The 18,385-nt window shown below is 37.8% G+C and overlaps 1 protein-coding gene across 1 annotated transcript; it reads left to right on the top strand.

The window, feature by feature from the left end:
• The first annotated feature begins 13,947 nt into the window (after window positions 1-13,947).
• Window positions 13,948-14,568, top strand: LOC107019348. The gene is made up of 2 exons (XM_015219868.1): window positions 13,948-14,099; window positions 14,145-14,568. Exons 1-2 carry the CDS (start codon window positions 13,948-13,950, stop codon window positions 14,566-14,568), a joined length of 576 nt encoding a protein of 191 aa, XP_015075354.1.
• The last annotated feature ends 3,817 nt before the right edge of the window (window positions 14,569-18,385 follow it).

Genomic DNA, 18,385 nt, shown 5'->3' with positions numbered 1-18,385 from the left:
GTCCTTGGTGGCGTGAGATGGAGACACGTATAACACCAAAGATGATTAATTCCATCTCAGCCATCCCCCATCTTTCCCTTTCCGTAATAAGGTCAATTTTTCGAAGAAAAGGTGCTGATCCATAAGGGGAAAGGGTTTTGAATTTCGAATTGAAGAGGAAGGTTGGTTCTACCCTAACTTTTTTTTGAGAATTCTCCGCCCTCCCCTAATTCAGAATCCTAGTTCTTCTCCTATAAATAGTCCCCTCTTCTTATTTGTAAAGGGTTGGAGCATAGTGAGATAAAGGTTAGAATAAACAGAGGAAAAGCTTAGGGAAAAACAGTGGATAATAGACAAGAAAGAATTAAAAGTTACAGACCATCCCTTAAAAAAAGTAGAATTAAGTGCGATAGTATTCATATAGCTAAAGCACAAGAGTCCGTTGTTCGGAACTTAGATTTTGTCGAGATCTTACAAAATCGGAGGTGGAGTCAGCTCTCTTTGCTCAGCTCGAGTTCCAGTATCGCTGTCTACGAAAGGTATCGTCTTCTTCCTTATAACAATCTTTTGGATTCCTCTTCCATGTAAGTGGTAATTTGATGTTGGATTGTTGATGTTTAATGTGATGTGGTTGTTCTAAGTCAGTTTCATGAAATAGCAGTAATATCCATTCGAGTTTCTGCTAATTTATATTGGTGTTCATTGTTTTCTTCCTTTCTTTGTTTGAAGTATGTTTTGCATCCTCCTATTATTGCATCTATTATTTCTGTTTATACCATATTTGAGTTTCAAGCACGTCTCCATTCTCTAATTCTCAAAGTTGCTACAAAAACCATTTTTTTTATGATTCAAGTCATCTTGATATTTGTTTCCACTAATACATGTTTCAGTGTGAACCGTTCAAAGAATTTGTTTGATGGAGTATTTTTCTTGAATAATGTGGTGTGATGTTTGTCTTACTTTGGATCACTGTAACTATGGTTTAAACATTTTTTTAAAGGGATCTTGTTGTTGTCGATTTGTTAATCGTACCTAGAATTTGGACGATAATCAGCCATACTATTTAGTTTCCATACCAACCTACTCTACGTTCTCTTGAGGGAAAAGTTAGAGTGAACTTTAAATTATTTTGTTAAGTTTCGAAGTTTGATTGCTATTCGATTTTTGCGAAGGCATAGTGACATACTCTCCATTCCTCCCAGCATGTACCAAAGATGAATTTAGGAGCAGCATGTCCTTATTCTTATTTATTTATTTACTTTTTGCTGTCCATAATGTCATAGTAGCATAAAAATCCAATCGTTCTATATTATGGCCTACTCTAAATAACAAAAATCGATTATTATATTGTGTGTATGCATCTAAAAGCCTTCTCTAGTTAGATTTATTCTAAATTATGGATAGGCAAATTTTGGTTAGTTTTCCTGTACAGTGGAATGAAAATGTTGTGAACCCTAGTGTGTAACAAAACTTATCATCTTCTCATAATTATTTCCGGTCAATTGATCACCTTGTTATTTAATTTCAATATGGTTTGTTTTGGTTTAGTTGAAGTATGTTTGAGCATGCGTCTTTGTTTTGCAAAATTGTTCCATAAATCGACGAGGCATGTCGTCATTTAGAGTTGAGTTTTTTGAAAGATTTTGTTATTACTATTATTAGATACTGATTTTGTTCTCTCCGTTTTCAAGTGACAACTCCTTCGAGTCCACAGTGGAATCTTCCTCCTTTCCTTTGCAAATTAAATTGAGCCATAAGCTCGATTTTTTCTCTAGAGTCAGCTCCATTACGGGGTCAGCAAAATTTGATGTACAGGCTGAAAGTAGTGGTGTGTTGCTGAAAATTAAATTTTCCAGCTCCCAAAAATCTGAAAAACAAGCTGATATACCATATGTATACACTTGTATACAGTCGCAATATGTGGTATACAGTTGAAAAACGTGCCAATATGGAAAAAATGCGGAAACACGATGATCTGGATAAAACTACAGGTTCGTGAGTCCCAAAAATACGGGATGTACACGTCAATTATACACATGGTGTATATCATGGAAAAAAATAAAAAAAAATAGAAGAGGGCCCAAAGCCTAGCATTTTTCAGTAGGTCCAACAGGTCAAAAATGGGCAAGACCCCATTTTGGGTCACTTTAAAATTAGGAAAAATAACTTAAATACACAACTATAAGTTTTGTATTCTCTAATTTTCCCTTCTTTTTTTAAATATTTCATAATTCCCTTTTTTTTTAATTTTAGTAGAAGTTTAGAGATACATAACCTTCTCTCTCCTATAACACACACTTCCCCAATATCATGCCTATTTTTTCTCCACTAAAACACTCAATCTTCTGAATCACTTTTTGAATTTTGAATTATTAATTTTAATTAAAAACTTTTCACAACATTTAATATGAAATTTTGAATTTAAAAATTCAAAAAATTTGAAATTTCTGAAAATTGGACCATTGTTCTCTGGTTCTTCTTCTTCTTCTTACTCCATCATCCGTCTATAGTTATTCTTCTTCTTAATCCATCATCTGTTCTTATTTTCTTTTTTTTTCTTCTTGTTCATTGCTATATTACATCAGCCGTCTCTAGGTCTTCTTTTTCTTCTTACTCCATCATCCGTTTTTTTTTTCTTTTTAAATTTTTGTTCATTGTTCTATTACATCATATTAATGGATCCTTTTACTAATAGAAGGATTTATGATTGGGACGATGAAAACTAGAAAGAAAATAGAAAAAAGTCTTTGCATGATCCTATGAATGTTCGGAAGGATTCAAACAAAGATTTTGGCGAATCATCTAAATCAAAGGTTGACAAAATACACCAAAAAAAGAGAAAAANTATATATATATATACATACATATATATATATATACATACATACATATATACATACATATATATATACATACATACATACATATATATATATATATATATATGTATGTATGTATGTATATATATATGTATGTATATATGTATGTATGTATATATATATATATGTATGTATATATATATATAAAGAGAGAGAGAAAGAGAAGATAAACAAAGTTTAGTCAAAACAAAACAATATAAGTAAGAAAAGGGAAGAGAGTTTTGGCCCAAATTTTATGACCTGTCGTAATTTTAAGTATAAATTTAAGGAATCCCATAGTGTAATACAATAATTACATTCTGTCCCGACAAATNGTATATATATATATATATATATTACTAATCACTTAGCTTTTATCCTTTTTTTAGTTTACCCTTTTATGTCATTCCTCCCTTTAAATGATTTCTCTTTTTCCAAATAAATAAATAATAATAATATAAATAAATAATAATTAGATAATAATAATAAAATTTCTTATTTCATTTAATTTAGTAAATATTCAATAAATTATTTTTAAAAGGTCATTTAGTCAAATCGCCGGTCAACCGCGAGTTAGCGGACATTCCGAGGGCTTAACACCTTTTCCGAATGTACATTTGAACTTCACATTTTCAGTAGATTTTTTTATCTGTTTTTTAAATCTTTTGAAAAATAATTTATGTTTTCTTGATTTTACTAAAAATCATGTGGCAGCTCTGTAATTTGAAAAGTCAATTTTTCTTAAATCATAAGACTAATCGATTTTTCAAACTTAGTCATTTTAACTTTATATATATTTTTTCGTAAGACGGAAATGACGATTCTGCTGGAGATCTATTAAGTTCTAACCAAAAGTATTTGACTATTTTGACGAATTGTTATTATTAAGTTACTTATATGTGATTAATTTGTTTAAATTATAAACTGACTTTGCATATCATGGTATATTTCTGTTATATATTGTATAGTATATTAAAGTACGATTTGCGGAACCGTAGCCAGACTTTTTTGTACTCGCCTTCTTTTGGAGTTAGTGGCAATTTTTTGGTTCGTTATGCGTCCAATGATTGTCGCGAGTTCCAGCCCAAATTGTCCATTTGGGTTCCCGGACTTTTCAAAAGTCACTCCTAGTCAACTAGCGTAGAACCGAGCCAAAATCCCTAGTTTAGCAGCATTTGAGCTAGGGCGACCCCAACACCCAAGGCGTGTGGGGCCCATTAGAAGTCCACCTTTTGTCAACTTGGCCCAAATTGCCAAAAATAGAAAACTATGCTTATGTGATAGTTGAAGGATGTATGTGTGTTTTTAAAATGATTTATTGTCTACGGGGATGGGGGTTAACTAATCTTTGTCTGCTATTTTTGCAGGATGATTTCGACACACGAGCCTTTGAAAACAAGAATCGTTACCGTCCCCGATACCTTCCCCAAAGTATGGTGGAGGTTCATGAACAACGATGGTAAAATGATCATTCAGAAACACATAGGTTACCTCCCGTCACTGCTAGAGATGAATTCTTGGCCTGACCTGATTGGAACAATGGTGAAATTCTGGGATAGCGAGCATATGGTCTTTTGATTTGGGGAAGTGGAGTTGACGCCGACAATAGAAGAAATCCTCACGAGTTACGAAAGCGACTCCATGTGCAACAAAAGGAAAAAACATGCAAATACAGATCTCCTAAATCCTATAATATGGGATTTCACCAAAATTAGAGAAAAACTGTCATTCGTTAAAATTGAGTGGATGGACAAGCTCCCCGGCTCAAATATAGCTTTTAGAAAACTATATTATCGGTTCGAACATGCAAGGGATTATGAGAAATATAAAGACGAGTTTGTTTCAAAAGAAAAATGGAAAGAGACGCGTCCCCTCGCATTTGCAATATGTTTACTCGGAACGATGGTTTTCCCTCAAGGGAAAAAATACACTATTCATCCTAGCGTGTTTATGATCACTCATGCCATCTTCTACGGAGTGGACTATAAATCATCAACAAAGTACTACCCTTAAGCGCCTATGATTTTGGCCGACATCTATAGGACTTTAGACAAATGTCAAAGGGGAGAACGCTTCTGTCAAGGGTGTAATCTGATACTCCAGTGGTGGATGATGCGACATTTGATCAAGACTCATAATCCAAAAGAACCAGATCCCCTAAAACGATCAGGCGAGCTACATGGTCATGATTGGTTGTTGTACCACAATCGTTGCAATAAGACTAGAGGAGAAAGTTTTTGGTAATCGAGGCTTCGAGGGCTGAGAGAAGAAGACGTACAGTGGTCAATAGATAGTTTTGTGGTAACTAGATTATGGTGGTTCGAACAGAAAAAGTCCCTTACTTGGTACTTGTTGGGTTAAGAGGGACTATACAATATGCTCCTGGTCGAGTCCTAGGGCAAGTAGGAGAAAAACAAGAGTTGCCCCAGATCGCAGATATGAGGAAATTTACAACTGAACACAAGAATGGACGAGTTTCATTTGCTGAAGACATACGTAGGATGTAGAGATCTTGAAGAGTGTTAAGTGAACCTGTACCAAACAGGTTTCATCCAGAATTTTCTAGGGAGTACAAAGAATGGTTGAAAAAAGAGTATCTCTTGAACTATTGAGCCTGGTCCAAACGTTCCTCACATTATTGCGGATGTTGGAAACAAATATCAAGTCCGACTTCACTGACTTCAAGAGAAGTTTTATAAGAATGAATTAGAGCATCAACGTCGTCACTCAGAAGACGCCAAAGTCATAGCTCAATTGAAACAAGAGCTACGAAAATCAAGACAGTGCATGATAGACTTAAATGATAGCATGGAACAACAGATTCAGTCGATAGAAGGGTGCATACATCAAGAAGGAGCTCAATTGGCGAGAAATCATCTATGGGAAAACAAATATGCTATGTGGAAAGAGGTCAACATCGCCAAGAGGACAAGACTTGATGAAGGATCAGATGAGGCTTGAATTTTGTTTACCATCCATTGCCGGGGACTGCTTTATTTGTTTTATAATTTAGATTCAGAACTATTTCTTTGTTTTATGTGTATCAGACATTTTGGATGTTATTAATGAAGTATTTTGGGGATAATAAATCCGGTTTAAAAATCATATACATCCTTTAATTCGTTAGGCCTACCCTTTGTATAAAAGAGTCACAAACATATTTAGGACGCGATATATGTGTTTTAATTGTTTATGTGATATGTCGCTATGAATGAGGATATCGTAAACCTAATCCTGCCAGAAAGTCCAAAAATATACAAGTCATTATCACAAAAATGTCAGACCAAAATTTTTAGAGTCTTAAGTTTCTCACTCAAAGACACCTCTCATATCCCAAATCCTAAAACATTACTCTACTGTCTCACGAAAAGCAAATCACTGCTATGGATAAGGGTAAGAATATCCAGATGGAACTCACTAGAGAAGAGTTACAAAGAAAGATCGGGTAAGAATATCCAGATGGAACTCACTAGAGAAGAGTTACAAAGAAAGATCGAACAAATCACTCGAGAAATTCAAGAGGTTAGAGAAGAAGAACTCAGGGTCGAAGTTGCCTCATCGGTCTACAAAGGCGTGACTGAAGCACTGGATGAGGATTTGACGTCAAAAAAGAAGAAGAAGAAAAGCATCGAGGCAGAAAGAGGACTTAAGTAAGAAGTTGGATATGCTTCGGCTAAGGATTTAGGAAAGGGAGGCAAGAGAAGCGGAGATAGATTCAGAAACCGCAAATATGTTGGCTAGAAATGCGACAATTGATGAGGAACTGACGGTGGAGATGGCAGAATTCATCACCATGAGAGAACGAATGGAAAAATTGAGGGAGAAGAACAAGGCGTTCCACCATAACATGATCACCATCCGCGAATAAGAGGCTAGTGGTGGTCCAGACGACACTCACCCTGGAGCGACTGGGGAAGACGCCGACGAGAAAATCGTCTACAAACATCCATTTCTAGGCCGTCTGAGAGGAGGAGATAAGTGGATCACTCTTCTGCCCTAAGAGCCGATGCATAGTGTGGGGGAGAGGGTTATGTATTGCACTCTTTTGTACGAATATTTCAGATTGGCACCTCCGGAAGGATCATTTCAATCTTTCGGCAAGGAAACTATTCAAAAGTATGTGCGTTCCACCAAAACCAGCGAGGACACACTATAGAGGAATGCGTGCAACATAAGATGAGGATCTGCCACCAGATCGACATTGGGAATATCTCGCACATGCAGGGTAATAATACCGCTCTCGCTTATGATCCGTCGGAGCCAATTGAGCGCACTCAGTTTGTTTGTCACTATTTCACTCTGTTCAAAGAATCAATGTTGCATATTTACATGGATTTGGTTATTAATGGGATCTAAGCCTCCCTCTATGATGATGACAACAGCCGCGATCCGGTTGGGGGAGAAATCTTCAAACCTTGTGCTTGCCATGATGCTATAAATCATAGCATCTCTAAATGTCTTGTTTTTCACTACGACCTTGAATCCCCCTTCAACATGGAAAATATTATAGTCGAGTTTATTCCTCGTGATTGATGCTGCAACGAGAAGAAGAATAAATGAGATGTAGTCGTTATTTTTATGTTTAAAGCTTTGTTGCCTTTCAATTTCCCTGTAATCGCAATGAATAAATAAATGAAAATATTTTCTTTTGTACTCGAACTACGTAGGGCCTAAATTCTCCTTGTGGGATACGTAGGCAGCTTTTCCCAGGACCGACCCCTATGTTTAAAATTTTCATTCTCCCCTTTATGTTACAAGAAGATGCGAAGGCCAGATCAACGGACGTCAAAGAATATCTGTGAGAATATCTTAGCTTAACGTGATTTAGCCTTTCTCAGATAGTGTCAAACTAAAATAAGCAAACTCCTTCTCGTTAAAAAATGTGTTTCCGTCCTTACTCGTGAGTTGAAGATATCCTCAAACAAAGCAACTTGTGTGTTTATCTGCTCTCTGTGTGATATTATGCATTTTGCATTATGAATCTGCACTGACAAATCTGCCCTTAAAATTTTTCCTTCTCAGGTACTTGAAACTAATCTGTGTCAATCAAAAGTTGGCAGATCATCACTATTTCACAAGATCAAAGGGTCCCGCATATTCCTTCCCTAGGCAAAGCTCAGACAAAGGAAAGACAGTTATGGGGGATAGTAATGAAGAAGTAAGTCTTACTGATCTTTTGGTGTCTCAACCCACCAAAACAGACCAGAATGAGTTGATTCTGCAGCTGATGCAGTAAATTGCAGAAATGAGAGTTGAAATGCAAAAGAGACAGGATCTGCCTCCGCCAGGGTTTGCTGCTAACGCTGCTGATGGTAAACCGCCAATCTACTTAGATCCTGTTTGGCTCAGCTTAAAAGCTGGTCAAACTGACTTAAAAGCTGATTTTTGACTTATTTAGCTGTTTGGCAATACTCAAAATAACTTATTTTAAGTTAAAAAAAACTTATTTTAAGCCAAAAGTTAAAAGCTGGGGTAGATGTGCTTTTCTTTTTTGAGCTTATAAGCTGTTTTAAGTTGACCACATTTTTATCTTTTTGCCTTTAATATTTTTATACAATCTCCAAATTACAACATAACCCTAACATCTCTTTCTTCCATTTTTCCCTTTTCACGTTTGGCATAGCAACTTCAACACTTTTATCCAAACACATAACTGCTTATTTTAAAAATAAGTTTCAGCACTTTCAAAAGTACTTTTTTAAAGCTGCTTTTATTAAGCCCATCCAAACGGGCCCTTACCCTCTTCAAATATGGATCCAGCCCCAAACTAGCCATCTACACCTTCTCAGAATCCGTCTGTTATAGATCTGACTACCAAAAATCCCCAATATGCTTCCGCATCCTACCAAACTCCACCTCCTCCTAAAAAAACCACCCCCAAATGCCACCCTATCCTCAAAATAATCACCATCAAACTGCTCCACCCTTGCAAAATCAAAACCAAAATACTTTCAACCCCCAAACACCCCACAACAACTTAAATAAGAATACCAATCCTAAGACTTACCCACAAAATTATCAAACCGCTCAAAATGCCTAGAGTCCCTCTATAGATCCACCCTTACCTCAAAGAACCACTTTCCAAATTCCCGTCCCTGCCGAGCACGATCTGCACGGTTCTAAGCTGGACCATTATAAGTAACATGAAAAGGAGTGGAGGGCAAAGGAAGAGGCAAAGGTGGAAATAAAAGAAGAGATCAAGAAAGCCATGAAAGAGATCCAACGCGTCCCTGATATTGTAGGGCTTAGTTATGAAGATTTATGTATTCATCTAAATTTGGACCTTCTAGAAGGGTTCAAAATTCCAAAAATTGATACTTTCGGAGGAGTGGGGAACCCTATGGATCATTTAAGAGCCTACTCCGACCATCTCATCGGAGTTGGTAGGTATGCAGCTCTATTGATGCGGATCTTCAGCCGAAGCCTGTGCAGAGAAGCTCTTGAAAAATTCACCTTGCATAAAACTAGAAAATGGCCCAGCAGGAATGAATTGGCCAAAGATTTAATCGATCAGTTCGCTTACAACATAGAAATTGTTCCAGCTCGATACTCTTTGGAGAAGATGAAGAAAAAATCAACCGAGACCTATAGGGATTTTGCTTATAGCTGGAGAAAAGAAGCGGCGAGGGTGAGACCGCCCATGTCTGAAAAAGAAATTGTTGAAGTGTTCATGCGGGTGCAAGAGCCCGAATATTACGACAGGATCATGTTGCTCGTGGGGAAAAATTTTTACTGTGATAGTCAAGATTAGTGAGACTATCGTTGATGATTTAAAATCAGCAAAGATAGCCCGTGTAGCTGCATCACCTTGATCTTCAGCGTTGTTGAAAAAGAAGAGAGAAAAACCAAAGAAGATCTTCGTACTCCCACTCCCAAGGTCGTTCTCGACCTTCTCAACACTCTTACCAAGCTATTCAGAAAAATAATCCACCTTCAATTTACCAAAATCCATCTACCACATACCAAAATCCACCTCCAATTTACCAAAATCCATCTCCCACATAGCAAAATCATCCTCTACTTTACCAAATTCCTTCTCCTTATTATCAAGGTATTTCTCCCAACTGTGCTAACGTGAACTCAAGCTATAGAGAACCCCCTTCTGTTTATCAAGTCGAATCTCCACTATACCAAAATCCCCTTCTGAATTACCAAGCTCCATCGCCAAACTACCAAACAAATCCATATCCTAAAAGCGAAGCTCCCCGTCCAAATACCATGAGTTATCAACAGGTGCCTCCTCCCCAACAAGGCAGTTATGATCCTCCTCAACCCAGATTCGAGAAGAATACTTCCATGAATTTTACCACGCTCATCGAAAGACTAACAAATCTGTACGAGCGACTGGTTGCGGCTGCATATATACACCCAGTGGAGCCCAAACCGGTGGATACTAGTTCAAAGTTCTACAGGACCGATCAAAGGTGTGTGTATCACTCCAATAGTGTTGAACATGATACTGAAGACTACATCAACCTCAAGCATAAGATTCAAGATCTGATCGACCAAGAGGTGGTCTCTCTTCAAGCAGCCGCGCCTAATTTCAACACCAATCATTTGCCAAATCATGCCGATGTCAATATCAACATGATAGAGACAAACTATGATTGGTGTGTGACTAAGGTGATAGCTCCAGTTGTGCATGACGAGCTACAAAAAGGCCGTGGCCTCATTAAGCGTCAAGGAGAAAAAGAGTTCGTGATCTTGACACCCGCAAAGGATGTTGCCTTTGTGACACCAGAGACTCTTGTCAAACAAAAACTTTGTGATTGAGACTAATGATGCACAAGGTATGACCCGATCAGGAAGATGTTATACTCATGAGGAGCTTTCTCTCAGAGGTCAAAAGAAGGATCAAGCTAAAAGGCCAATAAGCGAGGGTAAGGCAGAGGAATTCTGGAGAAGAATGCAGCCGAAAGATCATTCTATTGTCAAGCATTTAGAGAAGACTCCAACCCATATTTCTGTATGGGCCCTGCTGATGAGTTCTCAATCGCACTGGCAGGCTTTGTTGAAGGATCTTGATGATACGTATGTACCCGCAGGCACAAGCAGAAATAACGTGGCCGGTATTATCCACCAGGTTATTCGAGAGCATCAAATCAGCTTTTGTGACGATGAGCTGCCTTTTGAATGCAAGTCCCACTACAAGGCACTGCATATCACTGTCATCTGTCACAAAATGGTTATCAATCACATAAAAGTAGATGATGGATCTAATCTGAACATCTTCCCGTTGTCGACGCTAAAGCAGTTTAAGTTTGACTTTGGAAAACTTGAGCAAAATCAAGTCAACATGAGAGCCTTCAATGGGTTTCAAAGAGATACCTTAGGAGCCATAAATCTGGTTATCCAATTAGGCCCTACCGAGTTTAGGGCGTAGTTTCAAGTCCTAGATATTGACACCAGCTACAACCTTCTTCTAGGAAGGCCTTCTATTCACATGGCTGGAGATGTGCCTCCTACACTGTCTCAGATGATGAAACTCGTTTGGAAGAACGAAGAGCAAGTCATTCATGGAGAAGGTAGTCATTCTGGCAGACATGCATTGATTACGGTGGATATAGTAAATCCTATCGGTGAAGACTTGGCCTCATAGCCTATCATGCCTTCTGTGTATAAGATGCTTGTTACTGTGATGTTGCAAAGTGGATTTGAACCAGGTTTCAGATTGGGAAGGAATTACCAAGGAATTTTTGAGCCCATTCAAGTTCTTGTCAAAGGGGCAAGGTATGGATTGGGGTATGTCCCTACAGATGATGATGAGAAGACAAACAAGAAGAAGGATTAAGCATTGGACAAGAAAATCCCTCATCTATATCAATCCTTCCCAGTCCGTGAATATGACGAGCAGGAGGACCTTGGGGAAGGAATCTGTGGCCTTTTTGAAGAGATTGATTCTATCATTGAAGAAGAGGTCGAGCTGACAGGATTCTGTGATGTTGAGCCATGAGAAATGCTGCAGAATTGGACTTCCACGCCATCCTGATCCCCCGAACTCCCTTGCAGAAAGGCATCATTTTATACATATTGAAATTGGTGGTAGTTCGGAAGAGGCCCGAGACCCACCATTTTGAATTTTTCTTAACTTTTTGAATTTTTAATTTTCCATCGTGATGTTTAAAAAGGCAACATGGCCCTATGCCGTGGCCAAAGTTTGCACCATTTTTTCCAATTTGTGTGAAAGCCTCTTTTATTTTAAAATTTGTTTATTTATTCATTTGTTATACTTTGCTTTCCTAACTTTGTTATTTATGGTTTCAGTAATGTAAGTTTAAAACCTACCAATGTCATGTCATGTCACGAGCTGAACGAAAAAAATGAGGTAGGTGATGATGAGGTTGATGGTTACGAGGAAGAAAGTGAGGTACCATAATATGTTGCTGATGAATTTCTACAGTTTGAAAACCAGCATAAGCCGAATCTAGAGGAAACTGAAACTATAAATGTAGGAGACCAAGAGTGTATCAAAGAGGTCAAAATCAGTGTCCACTTGAATGAAGATCAAAGTAAGGGCCTGATTCACTTACTGAACGACTACATTAATGTGTTCGTTTGAGAAGTCAGCGACATGCTATGGCTGAGTACCAATGTTGTGTCTCACAAATTGCTGATTAATCTAGGGTTCAGTCCGATGAAACAAAAGGCTCGAAAGTTCAAGCCTGAGTTGAGTTTAAAAGATTAAAGAAGAGATCACCAAGAAAATTGTGTCTCGATTGGTGGAAGTGACGCAATACCCGACGTGGTTGGACAATGTTGTTCTAGTAACCAAAAAACACGGGAAGATCAGAATTTCTGTAGACTATAGATATCTCAACAAATCCAGCGCAAAGGATAATTTTCCATTGCCGAACATTCACATTCTGATCAATAACTATGCTAATCATGAATTGCAGTCATTTGTGGATTTTTATGCAGGTTATCATTAGATATTGTTGGACAAAAAGGATGCAGAAAAGACAGTTTTTATTACACCTTGGGGTGTATAGCATTATAGAGTGATGCCAGTTGGCCTCAAGAATGCTGGTGCTACCTATTTGAGGGCTATGATGACTATATTTCATGATATCATTCATAAGGAGATTGAGGTGTATGTGGATGACGTCAAAATCAAGTCCCGCGAGAGTTCGGACCACTTGACGCACTTGAGAAAGTTTTCCAAAAGTTTGTGGTGTTATAACTTCAATTTAAATCCCGCCAAATGTGATTTTGGGGTCGATCCGACAAGTTGTTGGGATTTATAGTAAGCAGAAGGGGTATCGAGCTCGATCCTTCTAAGATTAAACGGATTCAAGAGTTACCTCCACCGAAGACGAGAAAAGAGGTGATGAGTTTCTTAGGGAGGTTGAACTACATCAGTCGATTCATAGCTCAATCAACCGTGGTGTGTGAGTCTATATTTAGGATGTTGAAGAAAGACGATCCGTCAAAGTGGTCTAGAGAGTGTCAGGATGCTTTTGACGCTATCAACATCTATTTGTCAAATCCACCTGTATAGGTTTCTCCGCGATAAGGGATTCTTTTGTTGTTGTGCATTTGTCTATCTCAGATAGTGCATTTTGGATGCGTACTTGGTCAACACGACGAGACAGGAAAGAAGGAGAGGGATATCTATTACATACGCAAGAAGTTTACTCCATACGAGTTTTGTTATACTTTTTTTACAGAGGACGTGTTGTGCTTTGATTTGGGTTGCACAGAAGTTGAGACATTATCTGTATTCTTATACCACATATCTCATTTCCAGATGGATCCATTGAATTATATCTTCCAGACGGCGATGCCGACCAAGAAGTTAGATAAATGGCAAATGTTGTTGAGCTAATTTGATATTGTGTATGTGACTCAGAAGGCGATAAAGGCACAGTCCTTGGCTGATCATCTTGCAGAAAGTCCCATTGATGAAGAATATGAACCGCTTAAGACTTATTTTAACGATGAATAAGTTTCATTTGTGGGTGAAAATACTTTTGAAGCATATCCGGGTTGTAGACTATTCTTTGATCGAGCGGAAAATCATCAAGGGAAAGGCATCGGAGCAGTCTTAGTGTCAGAATGTGATTAGCACTTTCCCATGGCATCTAAGCTCCGATTTAATTGCACGAACAACATGGCTGAGTATGAAGCTTGTATCCTCGGTTTGAAAATGTCCATTGACATGAATGTCCATGAGCTATTGGTTATTGGAGACTCAGATTTCTTGATTCATCATTTTCAGGGAGAATGGGTCGTGATGAACCCAAAGATTATACCTTACGTACAGTATGTACAGAAGTTGTGCAAAATATTTTTCAAGATCGAGTTCAGACATACTCCCAGAATACAGAATGAGTTGGCTGATGTTCTCGCCACCATTGCTCCTATGATTAAGCATCCAGAAACTGATTATATCGATCCTCTGGAGATAGAGTTGAAAGAACATCTAGTCTATTATTCACACGTTGAAGCAGAACCGAATGGTTTGCCATGGTATTTTGATGTAAAGAGGTACTTAGAGACCGGGAGTTATCCTAAAGATGTCACATCCAACAATAATAAGTCGATACGACGTATGGCTCTTAATTTCTGTTTAAGTGGAGAAATCCTATATAGGAGGACTCCAGATTTAGGTCTCCTCAGATGCGTCGCTGCTGCTGAAGCCGCGAAGCTTATTGAACAGATACATGCCAGAGTTTATGGCACGCATATGAATGGGATCAGTTTGGCAAGAAAGATCCTTCGAGCCGGTTAATTATGGATGACTATGGAGAATAATTGTTACAAGTTTGTGCAGAACTGTCATAAATGTCAAGTGCATGGTGATTTGATCCACGTGACGCCTCACGAACTTAATGCTATGAGTTCACCTTGGCCATTTGTAGCTTGGGCATGGATGTCACCAGTCCGATAGAGCCATCCGCTTCTAATGGATAGATTCATTTTGGTTTCCATTGATCGACAGAGTATGATTCATGTTTTTCACAAGAGAGTAAGAGAAAGAATTTTCGAAGTTGGGCAGTTTGTCCTTAAGCGCATTTTTCCTCATAAAGACGAATACAAGGGAAAATTCGCGCCAAATTGGCAAGGATCCTACATGGTTTGCAAGGAATTATCGGGAGGTGCTTTGTTTTCTGTCGGAAATGGATGGCACCGCATGGACGAAACCTATTAATTCAGATGCTGTCAAGAGATATTATGTGTGAAGCTTCGGTTTGAATTTCTATCATTTACTTGTAATCGTTATATTTTTTTGTATTTGTTTGGTTTAAATTTTTATCCTTCTTGTAATGAACTACGTCTGACCTGAATTCTCTAGAATGAGATACGTAGGCGGCCTATGTCGGCCTTGGTCACCCCATTTATCCCCTTTAAAATATTTCTTTGTATTTGTACTACGTTTGACCTGAATTCTGAAGAATGAGATACGTAGGCGGCCTATGTCGGCCTCGGTTGGTTTCTTTGAAATTTTCTTATCTTTGTTAACCTTGGGGGAACTACGTTTGACCTGATTCCTTCCTCAACATGATAATTAGGTGCACAAGGGTTCGGTCATATTTCCCGTGAGATTTCTATTTCTCTTTACAATAGAAACTAGGACACAATTTTTGAGTGGAACTCAAAAATTCTCAAGAAGAAGATTTTTCCTCAACAAGTCAAGACTGAAGATATTTTGATATTTGCAACTGGGACAGAATTTTGAGAGGATCTCAAAATTCCATGATTTACTTACCGACAGTTGAAGATAAACCAAAACTTGTAACTGGGATAGAAATTTTTAGGATGACCTCAAAATTTCAACATGAGTTTATCGACTGTCTAGATTGATCTTGAATACCCCACATCGAATAACCAGATATACTTCCAAGCATCAGGCTCAAAGAAGTTCGTTAAGCCTGACGTGATATGACACTTGGCACTGACCTTTTTCACAATACTACTTCTTGAAAATTTAATTTTCTTAAAGTTTTCACCTATTATTTTATTTCTTTTGGCATAAAACATTTTGTCTTACCTATAAAGATTTGGAAAATCAGAAAATCAACCGGAGATAGCAGAATAAAGAGCAGACAACTGAAGAAATCGACACAGGTCAGTTCATTTTTAAATTTATAATTTTTCTGTGCATGCAAATTTATAGTTTTGCTCTGAATCGGCAAATTTCTCTAATCGACGAATATGGAAAGTCAAGGGAAAAGAAAGTTCTCCCAAAATTAACAGTTTTCCCAGTAGATGCAGGAATTATTTTATATTTCTCATATCGGAGAATTGGGAGTATGAATGGTTTATTTCATCAGATTTCCAATAACATGAGGTCTATACGGAACGTCCAGCTAGACTCAAAGGTGGATCAAGTGAAAATCTCGGGAAAGATAGTTTACGATTTTTATAAAGGGTGTCGTTGGCTTCTCTTTATCAGACGCGATAGTGTCACTATCAGAAAAAAAATTAATTTTATTATCAATCAAGACAATGCACTATCCAGAGAGGTCATTTATTTTGTTGTCGATCAAGACAATGCAATACCCGGAGGGATCATTTATTTTATTGTCGATCAAGACAATATACTACCTGAAAATTCATTTTACCATTATTGTCAATTGAGATGATATGATTATCCAAAAAACACCCAGGAGATCACTATGTTGCTCGATTGAAGCACTATCTTTTTTTGATACCGAGAATGCCATCGAGAACAAATATTCATGCATCACGGGAGATCATACATCGCAAGTTAATATCCATGCATCGCGAGTCAATATCTATGCACCGCAGAAGATCCATGCATCGCGAGTAAATATTCATGCATTGCGAAAGATCATGAATCGCGAGTCAATATCCATGCATAACGGAAGATCCATGCATCGCGAGTAAATATTCATGCATCGTGAAAGATCATGCATCGCGAATCAATATCCATGCATCGCGGAAGATCCATGCATCGCCAGTCAATATCTATGCATCGCAGAAGATCCATGCATCGCGAGTCAATGTTCATGCATCGCGAGTCAATATCCATGCATTGCGGAAGATCATGTATTACGAGTCAATATCAATGTATCGTCGAAGATCCATGCATCGCGAGTCAATATCCATGCATCGCAGAAGATCCATGCATATCGAGTCAATATCCATGCATCACGGAAGATCCGTGCATTGTGAGTCAATATTCATGAATTGCGGAAGATCATGTATCATGAGTTAATATCCATGCATCGCAGAAGATCAATGCATCGCGAGTCAATATTCATGCATCGCGAATCAATATTCATGCATAGCAAAATATCATGCATCGTGAATTTATATTCATGCATTGCGAGTCAATATTTATGTCTCGAAGAATTTATGCATCATGAGAAGATATTCATGCCTCACAGAAATTATGCATTGCCAGAGAAGGAATCGTGCATCTCAAGGGAAATATTTACCCCTCAACATCAACTACATCTTTATTTGGCAAGAGTGAATGCCAAGAGAATCATCGAAAAGAACAAAAAATATCAATATTGCATCAGCTTTCATTTATGTTGACATCACATAAAGAGTACATTGAAGATTGCATTGCAAAAAAGAAGACATAAGCTTTATTTGCATTACGTTAAATCGATCGAGTTGACGCTAAATGTTGAGGAGAGCAATTAAGTGTCCACACGGTTAAAGACACTGCCTCCCATCTTGATTGCATTTTTTTATGCTGACGAGTTTTATCTCAGTCTTTGTCGAGAGCATCCGAAAATATGAATTCTCGAAAAAAGAAACCACAGGTGTGGATGACATCAAAAAAGATGCAGCACACAGTGGAACTTTTTCTTAGCAGCGAACTGGGACATAGCCCAAAGAGGATTATCATACTCTTAGGACGCGAGCAGATGAGAGACTTCCACCACAATCAAATTGCACCCATATTAGAAGGCATATGGGTTTTTCATTAGTTTTTTCAGTTTTGGTCTCGCATCTGGAAATTTTGATATACCGGAAGTAAGTTTCTAATCCGAGTGAAAATGCGCCAGGAGCTTGAAAATTATGTCCGTGTAAGTTCTTAATTATGGGTGTGAAGCGCGCCACATTCGTGGTAAAGAGGTTACAATCCTCCTTTTCATACTCGTTTAATTTTTCACTTATTAAAAACCAAAGGTTATCTAGCATAATAGATTTTCTTTTCAACCGATAGAGTCGAACGACAAGCAGCCTAATTCCTGAGGTTTACAGATACGTAGGCGGGCTCAATGTTGAAAACTCAGCTGTATTCCAACATTCGCTCTTGAATCTTATTCTCAAGCATTTCAGTACCTGTATAATCCGATATCGAGGTGGCTTTTAATTTCTTTAAAAATTGTGCATTAAATCAAGCGTATCGAACTACAAGTGGCCTGAATTCTCATATAGTCTGAGATATGTAGGATACCCAGTTTCAGGGCTTGGACATAATGCCTAAAATCCGTACCAAAATCACTTTTTTAAAAGATGAAGGTGTGATCGGCCAAAATTGGGTCGGTCAATTTCATTTTCCTCGAATTTCTTGCATCAATATATATATATATATATATATATATATATATATATATATATAT

The sequence above is a fragment of the Solanum pennellii genome, chromosome 5 (assembly GCF_001406875.1).
Source record: "Solanum pennellii chromosome 5, SPENNV200".
Lineage (NCBI taxonomy): Eukaryota > Viridiplantae > Streptophyta > Magnoliopsida > Solanales > Solanaceae > Solanum > Solanum pennellii.
The sequence above is the reverse complement of the archived record's forward strand: the minus strand, read 5'-3'. Positions and strand labels throughout refer to the sequence as shown.

What these genes read in the sequence shown, in the direction of transcription:
- LOC107019348 (XM_015219868.1), top strand. Translation starts at nt 13,948, where the DNA reads ATGGCTGAGTATGAAGCTTGTATCCTCGGTTTGAAAATGTCCATTGAC. An exon ending in AAGATTATACCTTACGTACA is followed by an intron (nt 14,100 to 14,144) that starts GTATGTACAGAA and finishes GATCGAGTTCAG; the next exon opens with ACATACTCCCAGAATACAGA.